The sequence below is a fragment of the Dipodomys spectabilis genome, unplaced genomic scaffold (assembly GCF_019054845.1).
Source record: "Dipodomys spectabilis isolate Male_0828 unplaced genomic scaffold, ASM1905484v1 ptg000266l, whole genome shotgun sequence".
NCBI classification, from domain to species: Eukaryota; Metazoa; Chordata; class Mammalia; order Rodentia; family Heteromyidae; genus Dipodomys; species Dipodomys spectabilis.
The window spans coordinates 367,924-379,400 of NW_024870943.1; the positions used below are offsets into that span (position 1 = coordinate 367,924).

Sequence of the window (11,477 nt, forward strand, 5' to 3'; positions counted from 1 at the left end):
CAGGTGCATCAAATTTTCGTCATGTGTTCACATGAAGGGAGAAGCAGCAGGGACCCTCCCTCCCCTGAGGAAACCAGGCTGGGAGCAAGGGACACCCGCCTAGGCCAGCCTGTGTAGACAAGTCCTAACCCCAAAGTTCTGATTGCGACCACTACAGTGGACTGCAAACCCTCCCCTGTGTGCTTCTCCTGCCTAGCTCCAGTGCATGGAGCACAATGACATCACGTGTGCTGAGTGCAATGACATCACTGAGACCAACTAATCCTGGTGGGCACAGAAGGCCTCCTCCCCCAGGGCATGGCAAACCAGCAAGCTGCACTGAGGTGAAGAGTAGGCCTCACACCCCGGGAAGGCAAAGACTGACTGAGAGCTTCCCTACAGATGAGCCTCTCATCAAGGCATTATGCATCTCTTTAGGATCACAATGGAACTGATGAAGAGTTAGGTAAATAATGCAGCTGGGCTTAGTGATGTGCACCTGAAATGCCAGCACTGAGGAGGCTGAGGCAAGAGGATACTAGGTTCAAGGCTAGCCTGGACTACAGTGTTGAGACCCTGTCTTCAAAAGCAAAAAAGGGACTGGGAAGGTGGCTCAGTGATAGACTGCTTGTCTAGCATGCAGGAGGCCCTGGGTTTGATTCCTCAGCACCACATAAGCAGAAAAAGCTGGAAGTGTCACTGTGGCTCAAATTGTAGAGCCATAGCTTTGAGTTGAAGAGCTAAAGGACAGTGTCCAGGCCAAGTTCAAGCCCCATTACCGACCAAAAAAAAAAAGAATAGAAAATGAGGGGCTGGGAAGGTAGCTCAGTGGTAGACTGATTGCCTTCCATGCATGATAACCAGGGTTAAATTCCTCAGCATCACCTAAGCAGAAAAAGCCAGAAGTAGTGGTGTGGCTCTAGTTGTAGAGTGTTAGCCTTGAGCTGAAGGGCTTAAGAACATCACCCTATACCAGAGTTTAGGCCAAACAACCGACAGAAAAAAAAAACAATAGAAAATGAAATATGTAGGCATATTCTCAAGAATATGTAGGTCCTTGAACAGCATATCTACTGTGGCACTATTCACCACAGCCAAGAAACAACCCAGAAGCTCCATGGTGTCTGCAGAGAAATGAGTGAAACTGAACATGGTCATGTGGAGCAAAGTCAGCCAGGTTTAGAGCAGTGGAGTCACAGGCCTAACCGAGGATGAATGCATAAAGAAGATGTAGCCTAGTCAGTCAGTGCTGGAGTCCCCCGCCAGAGGTGTGATCTTGAGATAACACCCCTTCATCACGATTTTTCTGTCTGAGACACAGTTCAGTGCCCAGGATGATGAAAGCTGACATGGATGTTGATGCTGAAATCAGATGGAACTGGAGGAAAGAGCACGACATTAATCAAGTGTTGGAACTCCAACAGACACTTGAAGATCTCTCAGCAAGAGTAGATGCAGTTAAGGAAGAAAACCTGAAGCTAAAATCAGAAGACCACCTTTTTGGACAATATATAGAAAACCTCATGTCTGCTTCTAGTGTTTTCCAAACAACTGACATGAAAGGCAAAAGAATGTAAGGGATTGAGTTCCCTTCTCATTTACGGAATTGCTGCTTCTCTCTCCCTCTTTCTCTCTCCCTTTCCTTCTCACCATCCATTCTCCCACCCTCCTTCTCTCTCCCCTTTAAAACTTGGGAAGATTCCAAACGTTACAGTATCTTTGTTTGTGGCTTCATTGAATGTTTATGAAAATAATTTCAAATCTAGGCAAAATTAATTACTTAACAGGAGACTTTCATGAGTTTGTATATTATGTTAGTCTAAGAAAATGTGCAGATGTATTGTAGAGACTTTATAATTAGAATTGCATATATTTATGAAACTTGAAAATGAATGTTTTATTGAATTTGCTTTGATATATAGGCTTATTCTTTTACTAAATGCGTACTTAGTAAGATATAGAAGAAAATAACCATGTTGTGAAAATGTGAACAAAATTATGTACTGAATGCACAGCTTTATGTATGTACCTGTTCAGCATTGTGTGCCTCTCCTCCATCTGCCTCATCCTCCCCAGTTACCTTCTCCTTAGTCAAGACAGTTTCACATTTGTAAAAGTATTTTGAGTAGTAATCACCCAACAGTAATCTGATCTGTAAGTCCTGAAGTTAATCAAAACCTTGCCTAAAGTTTGTCAGTTGTACTTTCTAATAATAAGATAGGACTGATGGTTTCTCTTACTCATTTGAAAACAGATTTGGGCTATAAAGAGGATTTTAAGTTGAAACAAAGTTATCAAATTGAGATCTGTTTAAAAACACAAAAACAACTTGCTTTTGCCCCAAATAACTCACTTGCTATCTGAAAAGATAAGAATTTTGGTTATGGGCTGTGAAGGTGGCTCAGTGGTAGAGCGCTTGCCTTGCATGTATGAGGCCCTGGGTTCGATGCCTCAGCACCTCATAAGCAAAAAGAAAAAAGCCGTAAGTGGAGCTGTGGCTCAAGTTGTAGAGGGCTAGCCTTGAGCTGAAGAGCTGAGGGACAGTGCCCAGGCCTAGAGTTCAGGCCCCACCACTGGACGCCCCCCTCCTAAAAAAATTTTGGTTATGTATTGATTAGAAGTAGAAAGTCTGGGAGGAATACATAGAAATAGGTAATAAATAATTTGATAAAAGTAGCAACCAACTCCAAATGTTTTCACTCCAGATTTGTATGGTCTCTGTCCCAGAACAGATCTTCCAGGGAATATATATCTAAATATATGAAAATGGGTTAAGTTTGACTGATCTTACATACACCACATGCTATGCTATTCCAGCTCTATGGTTTGGTTGCAAGGTTTATTTGTTGTACCTAGTCAATGAACTGTTACCAAATTCCTTGAAGAGTATACTGGTACTAGAATCATGAATGAGAGAATTTTATATGTATAATAACTGGTAAGCTCATTATTTTTATCTCACTCTGTAAATGCAGCTAATTGTTTGGTAGAATTTCAGTCATTCTCATAACAATTTCTAAAAATTTAGTTCATAGATTCCATTTGGTAAAGGAATCAATATCAGAGGTAATATTAAGATATTATACTAGGAAATGAGATCCACTAATATAGCTTATGGTTATTAGATTTGAACTACTTTTATCATAGGATAATCTTATGTGTTAGTATAAGATTTCATAAATGACTTTAACTATATGAAGATGTAACAGTCATACTGCAAACATCCCTTTTGCATCCCTTTTGTGACCTATTTAAAAATATTTAAAATTGTGTTGCATTCCTGCTTTGCTGTTTAAGAAAAAGATGCTTCACACACACAGAAAAAGAAGATGTAGCCTATTTCTATCACAAAGTACAACTAGGCCAGGAACAAGAAGGAAATCCTGTCATTTGCTGCCACATCTGTAGAACTACAGATCGCTGTGGAAAATGCAAGAAGTCAGACACAGAAAGGCAAATGCATGTTCTTGAAGCAGACAAGAACAGGGCAGAGGAATTGTCAGCAAGACCAGAAGGGACCAGGTGAGGAATGGTGTCCATGCAATGAGGTTGACCAGAAACCCAGGGTGAGGAGTCACTGCTGATCCTCTCCTGAGCACAGTGACAAATTTCTGCTTCAAAATCACCACTGCTAATGATGAAAATGAGTAGGGAATTAGAGAATGAAGCTACCACCTCAGAAATAACCAGGCATGAAAAGAAATCACCCTGCTTTCAGGAATATGCATAAAATGTTTACCTCTAATCTCCAAATGGGTTCTCTAGGGATGAAAACATTTTAAAAAAATGGCCATATTGCCAAACAAATTCCTGTACAGAAATGTCTCATTCTATTTTCTTTCTTCCTTTTGTGCCAGTCCAGCGGTTTGAAGTTTGTGCCTGGATGCTGTTGCTGAGCTCTTTTATTACAGACTGGCACTCTACCACCAGAGAGTGGAGATAAGAATTGGAGATAAGAATCTCATGGGCTTTCTTCACCAGGCTGGCTTTGCACCTTGATTCTCTGATATCAGGCTCCTGAGATTGCATCAGTACAGGGTTCCATTTTTCTTTTCTAACACCGTATATGATGATATAATAAAAGCAGACTGAGATGAGGAGGGCTGGGGAGGTGGCTCAGTGGTAGAGTGCTTGCCTAGCATGCATGAAGCCCTGGGTTCAATTCCTCAGCAGCACACACATAGAAAAAGCCAGAAGTGGTGCTGTGGTGCCAATGGTAGAGTGCTAGCCTTGAGCAAAAGCAGCTCAGGAACAGTGCCCAAGCCCTGAGTTCAAGTCCCAGAACTGGAAAAAAATAAAAGGAAAGGGACACTTTGGGGAAGAAACTTTGGTTACACATGGCTTACACACTGCCGGGGTTGTTTACAGTCACCTCGCTTCAGACCTCAGTGTCTCCTGCCAGCCTACTTGGATCCAGGAGATGTAAGCGACTGCACCACTCCCCTGTCCCCTGGAGAAGCTCCCACATGAGAGTGGAAAGTGTCTTGATAATTGTTATATGGGGGAAAAGAGAAAGTTTACTGAGAACATGGCTTGCCACCCCAGGTGAAGGGAAAATCACCACTCCCGTGGGAGATGACCTCAACAGCCGTCCTCCTGGACCCCTTATCTAAGGAGGCCTTTGAAGCTCTGAAGTTCCCATGTGTGTCTCAGAAATGATTCGCCCTGCCACGCACATTCTGAGAGAAGAGGCAAGCACTTGTGTTCACTGCCACTGGAGAGGTGCAGCCTGCAGGAGAGACCCCAGGTTCCACACTCTGGGTAAGTGATCACCTTAGGGGTAGGGATTCCAGAATGAAACCGGTTGCATGACAAAGAAACAGAGAAGGATAGGAATGGGCTACAACAGTGAAAAGAACTGGGGTTCTAGGCCCCCCCATCCCCAAGCCCTGTGGGTTCCTAACTTTCCTCTCCCTCACAGAGTCTGTTCTGGTTTGTGACAAGTGAGGAGGAATCCTGAATGTCCAGGGGCTGGGGAAGATGTGTTCACATCAGCGACTGTAGAATGGGATTTGAACCTAAAATTGCCCCCTCTATGTCTCTGTCATCCAGCTCCTCCTTCACCCCCACCATCCCCACCGCAGACCTGGTTCATCTTCCTGGTATTTCTTCTGTGAAATGTGGGCTCCATGTTGAGGAAAGGGTGACACCTGGGACCCACTCCCACAGCCAGCCTATTTAGGTTTAAGTGCATGTGACCCCGGAAACCTGTCACACATATTTCAAGTTCCATTCTTTAGTCAGTCAGAGAGCTTGAACTCGGGGCTTGCCCATGTTCCTTGAGCCCTTTTTGCGCAAGGCTAGGCCTCTACCACTTTGAGCCACAGGTCCACTTCCAGTTTGCTGGTGCTTACCTGGAGAGAAGAGTCTCACAGACTTTTCTTCTCTGTTCTGGCTCTGAATTGGGAATCCAAGGTCTCAGCCCCTGAGTTGCTAGGATTACAGTCTTGAGCCACTAGGGCCTTGCTTGTTTAGAATCTTAGATCTGATTCTACAGAGGAGAAATGGAGCCGCCTTCACCTCAGAACCTGACTCACCTTCGCTTAATGCCATTTCTCTAGGTTCACCCATTTCCCTGAACATGCCATCTTCCTCTTCCGGATGGATGAATAGAATTGTATTTTTCCTAATACATGAGAGATAGTAGGACAGTATTTCCAGTGGTCTGAATGCTGAGTGGAGAATGTTGAGTTCCCTTGGCCCTGTGCAGGCCTCAGTTTCATAAGCGAGAGCTTCTGGATGAGGCTCAAGTAACAGAGAGGATGGCAGATGCCCATGTGTCCATGGGGGTGATCCTCTTAGCCCAGACTGTGGTTGGGTTAGTGGGTAATTTGTCTCTTCTCTCCCATTATCTATTCCTTTCCTGCATGGGGAACAGGATGAGAGCCACAGACTTGATTCTTAGGCACTTAATTGTGGCCAACTTTCTATGTGTTCTGTGTAGGGGTATTCTCCAAACCATGGTGGCTTGGGGCTGGAGAAATTTCTTCAATGATATGGGGTGCAAAATGGTCTTCTATCTTTACCGAGTGGGCAGGGGCGTGGCGATAGGTAGCACTTGCTCCCTCAGCATCTTCCAGGCTGTGAGCATCAGCCAGGGGGACTCCAGGTGGGCAGGGCTGAAGGGGAGAGCCCACAAGCACATTGTCTCCACCGTCTACCTCAGCTGGGGGGTTTTCCTCCTGGTGAGCACTGTTTTTCCCATGTACATCACTGGACGCAAAGCACATGACAACATTACGATCTTAAAGGCCTTTGGATACTGTTCTTCTGTGCGTCATGATCCAGCTGAGGATGTGCTTTATGTGACCATGCTCTCTGTGCCTGATGTTCTGTGTTTGGGGCTCATGGTCTGGGCCAGCACCTCCATGCTCTTCGTTCTGTACAGACACAAGCAGAGAATGGGGCACATCCAGAGGACCAGTGTCTCCACCAGAGCCTCTCCCGAGTCCAGAGCTATCATAAGCATTCTCCTCCTGGTGAGCGCCTTTGTCTCCTTTTACACTATGTCCTGCATCTGTCAGATTTGCGTGTCTGTGATTTACAACCCCAGCCCTGTGCTGTACCTTATAGCGGCATTTGCTATAGGCTGTTTCCCAGCCCTCAGCCCTTTCCTGCTCATGAGCAGACACTCCACTCCCTGCAGCCTCCTCTTCATCTGCACAAAGAAGAAGAAAGTGGTCCTCCCCTGAGGACCACCAAGCTTGCATCTCAGCTGAACTTTGCTTGGCCCTTCCACAATCTCCATGCCTAGGTAAATGTCATCTGCTGAGAGATAGAGGTGTGCACACATGTCCACACCTGCACATTTGTGTACTATATATCTGTGTGTGTGTTCATCTGTCTGTATTGTGCTGGCCCACAAAATTATATGAAAGTAGAAATGTTAGATTTTGAAATAGTGCTTATTAGATCATGTCAACTTCTCCCAGAGAATCTGTCCCATTACCTGGTGGTGGTTTCAAGTTCAAGATAAACTGGTGAATCTACCTAACATGTTTTCCTAATGCCATTTTGAGTCTTTTGATTTCTTTCTTTCTTTCTTTAATAGATACCTATGCAACGAAGCAAATCATTCTTAAAGCCCTTTCTGTTCTGGAGAAGAAAGTAGTTGGAAAGAAAATAGCAGCTGGGTGTTGGCGGTTGATGGCTGTGTTCTGAGTTCCTGAGAAGGTGGGATCTAAGGATCATAGTTCAAAGCCAGTCTAGGGAAAAATTTCTCTGAGACTGTCATCTCCAATAAACCACTAAAAAAATGGAGGTGGTGTTGTGGCTGAAGTGGTAAAGCGCTAGCCTTGAGCAAAATTGTCCAAGGGATAGAACAGATAGAACAGGCCCAGAGTTCAAGCTCCAGGACTGGTACAAAGATGGAAAGAGAAAATGAGGGACCCAGACAAACAGACAGACAGAAACAGACAGAGAAGAGAGATGGTAAGACAGCAAAGAAGGAAGGAAGGAAGGAAGGAAGGAAGGGAGTCCTGCTGGTGTAGCACTGACCACAAACATCAAGGCTCCTTCCTGACAGTTACTCCTTGAGTCTTGTCCATGCTTATTTCTTCCACCTAATTTATTTTTACAACTCTTTATTTTCCTTGGCAGTTTATGTTACCTATCTCTAGACTCTCTGCTAATTCAACAAGGACATTAAGTGTACTTTTGAAAAGCACATTTTTTTTTAAATGTAAAGTTGTTTTTACAACACTAAGTCTCCTTAAGAAAGTCCCTTGCTTGGCTATTGTGACATTTCCTGCAATGCTCGTCATGTCCCTTGTTATGAGGTCGCTTCACCACAGCCTCTGGGGTACCAGTGAGGGCTGTTGTGCTGAATGACAGGCAGGGCCCTCCAGTCTAGGGATCTCCACCTCCACCCTTTTCTTCTCAGGAATGAGTATCAGGGTGACAGCAAGCCAGAAGTAGCACTGATGCCATGGGGACAGTCACCAGCCCTGAGCACAAAAGCTCAGGGATAGGACCCAGGCCCTGAGTTCAAGTCCTGGGACTTATCCTCCTGACCTAGGGGCAGCGCACCTCCTCCACCAGCTCCCTGCCTTCTAAGGGGACGCATGCATTCCCTGCCCCTACTCCACCCCCTCTCAGCACCTGCTCCCCAGGAGCACCCCACTCTCCACCCGCCTGACTCTCTGTCTTGAGGATGATCCAAATCCAAGACAACCCACGCCCCGCGCTTCCCCTCCCCCACAGTGCTCAGCAATGCTCCATGCGCTTTTCCTCTTTTTTATTTTTGGTCGGCCTTGGGGCTTGAATTCTGGGCCTAGGCGCTGTCCCTCAGCTCTTCAGCTCAAGGTTAGGCTCTGCACCCCATGCATCCCTGCAGTCTGCTGGAAGCACAGCCGCCTGTCCTCATGCTGCCGTGCAGCCCTGCATGGACTCATTACTTCTGGAAAGTTCCAACATTCAGGATGTCTCTCTCCATCTCTGTCTCCTCCTTTCTTCCTGAGTACCCTCAGTTCTGCACCACCATCTTGTAGGAATCCCTTTCCTGTCCCCTGTGTCCTTGCCATGGGGTGGCGGGACCCCCGATTCCTTCTCCCCTGCAGCACACCTGCCAGCCAGAGCTCTCAGCCAGCTCCTGACTTGGCTTCATTCACAGCAGCCTCTCGTGACTATGCTCAATATGAAGGAGGGATGAGACACGCCCACCTCTCACTCCTGGTGATGACTTGAAGCTCCTGACAAAGCCATTCAGAAAAAATGGGTTGTGACACCAAGGAGCGACTCAGCCAATGAACCAGCTGAAAGGTCAGCTCCCCCCCACAGCCTGCATGCTTAGCTTGGGGGCTCCGGGCCCCACCCCTTGTGCACCTCCTGCTGGTAGAGCAGGCCACACTGTGGTCGCCATCCTCGAAAACAACCAGCCTGGAGAAGCGCTGCCATTGGGATCAAAACAGCGGAATCCAGAAGGGCCACGAAAGTCCTGTTCTGAGGAGGTTTTTGGGGGAAGCACTCACGCCAGGTCAGATCTGGGAGTAACCATTGACTGACGCCTAGCACAGGCACCATCTGACTTCTTTTCCTGGGTCACACCTGAGTCCAGGCATGATGGTAGCCACTATTGCACACTGTACACACCTTGCCTATTCTTGTCCCTACCAGACTGTATCTACCTTCCCATTATTTCTACTTCATTAAATACCCTAACTACTCACTTTTTACAGCTGATAGTGCCTTGGCGGAGAAACCTTTAAAGCAGATGGATCCTTGCTATATTGACTTTTTTGGGGGGAGGGAAGCAGCGGGAAATCAGTAGTGGGGCTTGAACTCAGAGCTTGGGTGCTGTCCCTGAGCTCTTTTACTCATGGTTAGTGCTCTACCACTTGGAGCTTAGTGCCGCTTCTAGTTTTCTGGTAGGGAATTGAAGAGTCTGCTGGACTTTTCTGCCCAGGCTGACTTTGAACTATGATCCTCAGATCTCAGCCTCAGTAGCTAGGATGACAGGTGCAAGTCACAGGTTTCCAGGATTTTACTCTTCAAATTATCCAGGACTGGTTGAGCCACACTTGCAAATTTGGGTGGAATGTAACGTGGGCATGGTGCATGATCTTTCAATGCATTTTTGAAATTACTTGCAGGTATGTTATGAAATATTTTACATCTGTGCTCTTCAAGGAAATAGGTGTCTAATCTTGTCTCTAGTCTGTTCTCATTTTGGTATGAGAGGGAGTTTGGTAACCTTCTTCCTTTCCTAGTTTTTGAACCTGTCTGAGAGGTATTGGTGGTAAATCTGAACACCTGGTAGAACCTGTCAGTGAATCTATTTACTCCTTGATTACAGATATAGTTAGGTGACTAAAATCATCTTGGATCAAACCTGATGGTGCCAACATGCAAAGAAGTGAATCCATTTCTTGTATATTTTCTAATGTGTTGGATTAAGTTTCTAATATACTTCCCAGTGACAACTTGAATTTAAACTGTTATGACATTCTAGTTTTCTTAGTTGATGTCTTCACTGTTCTTGGATGAAGGCTTGTCAGTCTTAGCTATCTTACCAAGGAAAGTTCTTACCTTTCTTGATTTTTTTGTCAGTCCTGAGGCTTGAACTCTGGGCCTGAGCACTGTCCCTCAGCTCTTTAGCTCAAGGAGAATACTCTATCAGTTGAGCCACAGTCGCCATTTCAAAATTTCTGGTGGTTTATTGGAGATGAGTCTCATGGACTCATGATCCTCAGATTTTAGCCTCCAGAGTAGCTAGGATTACAGGGATGAAACACCAGCGCTCAGCTCCTTTCACAGATTTTTTTTACATTGTTCTTTTAATCTCAATTTTTTTTCATTTTTACCCTGATTTTTTTTGGTGTGTGTGTGTGTCTGTGTGTGTTTATGTGTGTGCCTGTCCTAGGGCTTGAACTCAGGGCCTGGGCACTGTTGCTAAGCTTCTTTACCTCCAGGCTAGTGCACTACCACTTGAGCCACAGCTCTGCTTTGTACATTCTGGGGATGTTTATTGATAATAAGCCTCATGGACATTTCTGCTGTCTTTGAACCACAATCCTACGATCTGAACTTCTGTAGTAGCTCTGATTAGTGGTGAGCAGCATCAGTGCCTGGCTGGCTCTATGCTGATTTTTATGATTATCTTTCTTTTTTGCGGGGGGTCGGGGGGAGGGGTCCAGTCGTGGGGCATGAACTCTGGGCCTGGGCACTGTCCCTCATCTCTTCAGCTCAGGCTAGCATTCTACCACTTGAGCCACAGTGCTACTTCCGGCTTTTTTTTTCCTGCTTATGAGGTGTTGAGGAATTGAACCCAGGGTCTCAAGCATACAAGGCATGTGCTCTACCAGTGAGCCAACTTCCCAGCCCTTATGATTATCATTCTATCCACTGTTCTGGGTTCGCTTTTAGACTGTGCTTCATCGTTGATTGCATTAGAGACACCTGACTGTTTTCATACCAGGCCTGCACAGCTGTAAATTCCCTGAGAAGCTTTTGCTGCATCCCAGAGGTTCTGGAAAGGTGTGCTATGGTTTTGATTCTTGAATTTGTAAACTTGTTCCTTCATTTGATCCTTAAGTCTTATGGCTGACTTTGGGCTCGACAGCCTATCTCTTGTTGAGAGGGGGTCTTAAGCCAACATTCTAACTTGGTCTGGATTTACGGGTCCATGGCATCCAGTAGTACTAGTTCATGACACCCGGGCAGCAGTCGTCATGTGTGTGCTGGCTCGCTGTGTGTCAGCATAGGGTGATGGTCTTTATCCCATCAACCTAACTTGGGTTTGAGGTCTCCCCTGCTCTCGTGGGACAAGCAACTGTGAATTCCTTTCAGGTCAGTTTCTATTTGCTTGGGACAGTTTTCCACCCGGAACTTTCAGTTTTCAGTCTTAGCTGGTGAAGTATCATCTCTATGCAGTGTTGGTTTATAACTGGCCGGGCCAGCCCTCCCTCCTGGCTGACAGGCACAGGGTAGAGCTGGGTCACTGCTTTACAGTTTGGAAAGGTGTATACAGATCCTGAAAATACTGTCAGCTTTATGCTGTA

The 11,477-nt window shown here is 45.8% G+C and overlaps 1 protein-coding gene and 1 pseudogene across 1 annotated transcript; both read left to right on the plus strand.

Annotated features, from left to right (window-relative positions):
- LOC122125473 overlaps nucleotides 1–11,477 on the plus strand; it is a 260,765-nt pseudogene that overhangs the window by 227,041 nt on the left and 22,247 nt on the right.
- LOC122125506 (vomeronasal type-1 receptor 4-like) lies at nucleotides 5,742–6,671 on the plus strand. The gene has a single exon (XM_042700050.1). It carries the CDS (start codon nucleotides 5,742–5,744, stop codon nucleotides 6,669–6,671), a length of 930 nt encoding a protein of 309 aa, XP_042555984.1.

Bases quoted from the DNA above. Each gene is read 5' to 3' on its own strand.
- LOC122125506 (XM_042700050.1), top strand. From the start codon at position 5,742: ATGGCAGATGCCCATGTGTCCATGGGGGTGATCCTCTTAGCCCAGACT.